This window comes from Sinocyclocheilus anshuiensis, unplaced genomic scaffold (genome assembly GCF_001515605.1).
Source record: "Sinocyclocheilus anshuiensis isolate Anshui unplaced genomic scaffold, SAMN03320099.WGS_v1.1 scaffold284, whole genome shotgun sequence".
NCBI classification, from domain to species: domain Eukaryota; kingdom Metazoa; phylum Chordata; class Actinopteri; order Cypriniformes; family Cyprinidae; genus Sinocyclocheilus; species Sinocyclocheilus anshuiensis.
In genome coordinates this window covers 1,199,090-1,200,979 of record NW_015554266.1, presented here as the reverse complement: position 1 = coordinate 1,200,979, position 1,890 = coordinate 1,199,090, and the positions used below count along the sequence as shown (strand labels likewise).

At 41.5% G+C, this 1,890-nt stretch overlaps 1 protein-coding gene across 1 annotated transcript in view; it reads left to right on the top strand.

Moving 5' to 3' along the window:
- Positions 1 to 1,890, top strand: part of pdk1 (pyruvate dehydrogenase kinase, isozyme 1) — a 25,003-nt gene that overhangs the window by 5,552 nt on the left and 17,561 nt on the right. The window contains exons 4-6 of the mRNA XM_016464169.1: positions 470 to 654; positions 943 to 1,044; positions 1,145 to 1,160. Coding sequence (XP_016319655.1) covers positions 470 to 654; positions 943 to 1,044; positions 1,145 to 1,160 — 303 coding nt within the window. The remainder of the gene's footprint in view (positions 1 to 469; positions 655 to 942; positions 1,045 to 1,144; positions 1,161 to 1,890) is intronic.

The window sequence follows — 1,890 nt, the reverse complement described above, 5'->3', positions numbered from 1 at the left end:
TGATGAGGTGCCCACCATGGCTCAAGGAGTGGTGGAATATAAGGAGACCTACGGGACCGACCCCATCACCAGCCAGAACATCCAGTACTTCCTGGACCGGTTCTACATGAGCAGGATCTCCATCAGAATGCTCCTGAACCAGCACAGTGAGACCCACACACACACATCTAGTGCTCGGTGATGCTTTATAATGGGGCCCTTTATGGACAGCAGAACTGTAAAGTCTGCTTTAAATGTAACGGGCTTCTGAAATGTTCACTCGTATTGTAGGTTTAGCAGCACCGACTGACATGTTTACACGTTTCACAGCCATCAGTGTCCTGGATTTCTGAATCTGTCGTGGATTGATCGGTCAGCCAGTAAACATCGTGCTGTGTTGTTCCACCAACACACACACACACACACACACTCTCACTCACTCACTCACTCACACACACACACACACACACACTCACTCACGTTGTTGTAGCTTCACAGATGCTGTGATTAAGATCAGAAACCGGCACAATGATGTGGTGCCCACCATGGCTCAAGGAGTGGTGGAATATAAGGAGACCTACGGGACCGACCCCATCACCAGCCAGAACATCCAGTACTTCCTGGACCGGTTCTACATGAGCAGGATCTCCATCAGAATGCTCCTGAACCAGCACAGTGAGACCCACACACACACATCTAGTGCTCGGTGATGCTTTATAATGGGGCCCTTTATGGACAGCAGAACTGTAAAGTCTGCTTTAAATGTAACGGGCTTCTGAAATGTTCACTCGTATTGTAGGTTTAGCAGCACCGACTGACATGTTTACACGTTTCACAGCCATCAGTGTCCTGGATTTCTGAATCTGTCGTGGATTGATCGGTCAGCCAGTAAACATCGTGCTGTGTTGTTCCACCACCAGTGAGAGATTACATGTCATTAACATAATGTCTGTGTGTTTCCAGCTCTTCTGTTTGGGGGAAAGGTGCGTGACAATCCTGCTCATCCCAAACAGATCGGCAGCATTGACCCCAGCTGTCGCGTCACTGATGTTGTGAAAGGTGACTGCGATCTATCTATCTTATAAACATGTAGCAATAATTAAAGATTTTATTGGTGGGGTAGTGAGAATAAAGGAAATGTGCCCTCAAACATCTCAATTCTCAGATTATTTTATAAAGATGTTTTTTTGTTTTAATTTTTAAATCAGCGTAAATTAAATTCAGTATATCAAATGCTACCATGAAGTATTAAACACTTAAATGTATTAATATAATTAAATAGTAAAAATATTTCACAATATTACTGCTCTTGCTGTACTTTGGATCAAATAAATGCAGTGTATATTTGTATGAAATATAGGTTTATTAAATCTAGGGTATTTAAGTCATTTTAAGATAAATAACATTCTTTGCTAACAAATTGAAATGAGGTGAATGTTTTCAACAAAGTGGTCACAGTTCTGTTCATAACAGTAGACCTGCTGGTGAAGAAGTGACAGGGTTGTCCGTTGTTTCAGAAATTGTTGTGTATGTATAGGCTATATACAGAAAAAAGGGGCCAAAATTGTTCCTTTTGGGGAACAACAGCTTGTCACCGTAGCAGTACTCTTAAAAGGACATCTTTGTTCCTTTTTTTTACCCCAAATAGGTACATATTAGTACCTTACAGTAGTAATTCATACCCTTAAGGTACTAGTAGGCCTACCTATTTGGGGTAAAAAAAGGAACAAAGATGTCCTTTTAAGAGTACTGCTACGTTGACAAGCTGTTGTACCCCAAAAGGTGCAATTTTGGTCCCTTTTTATATAGCTGATACATCCACAACAATTTCTGAAACCACAGACAACTGTATAATTTGTATGACCATCACATAAAAAGGTCTAAATCCTTAGCCTGGGGCCGTGGACAATA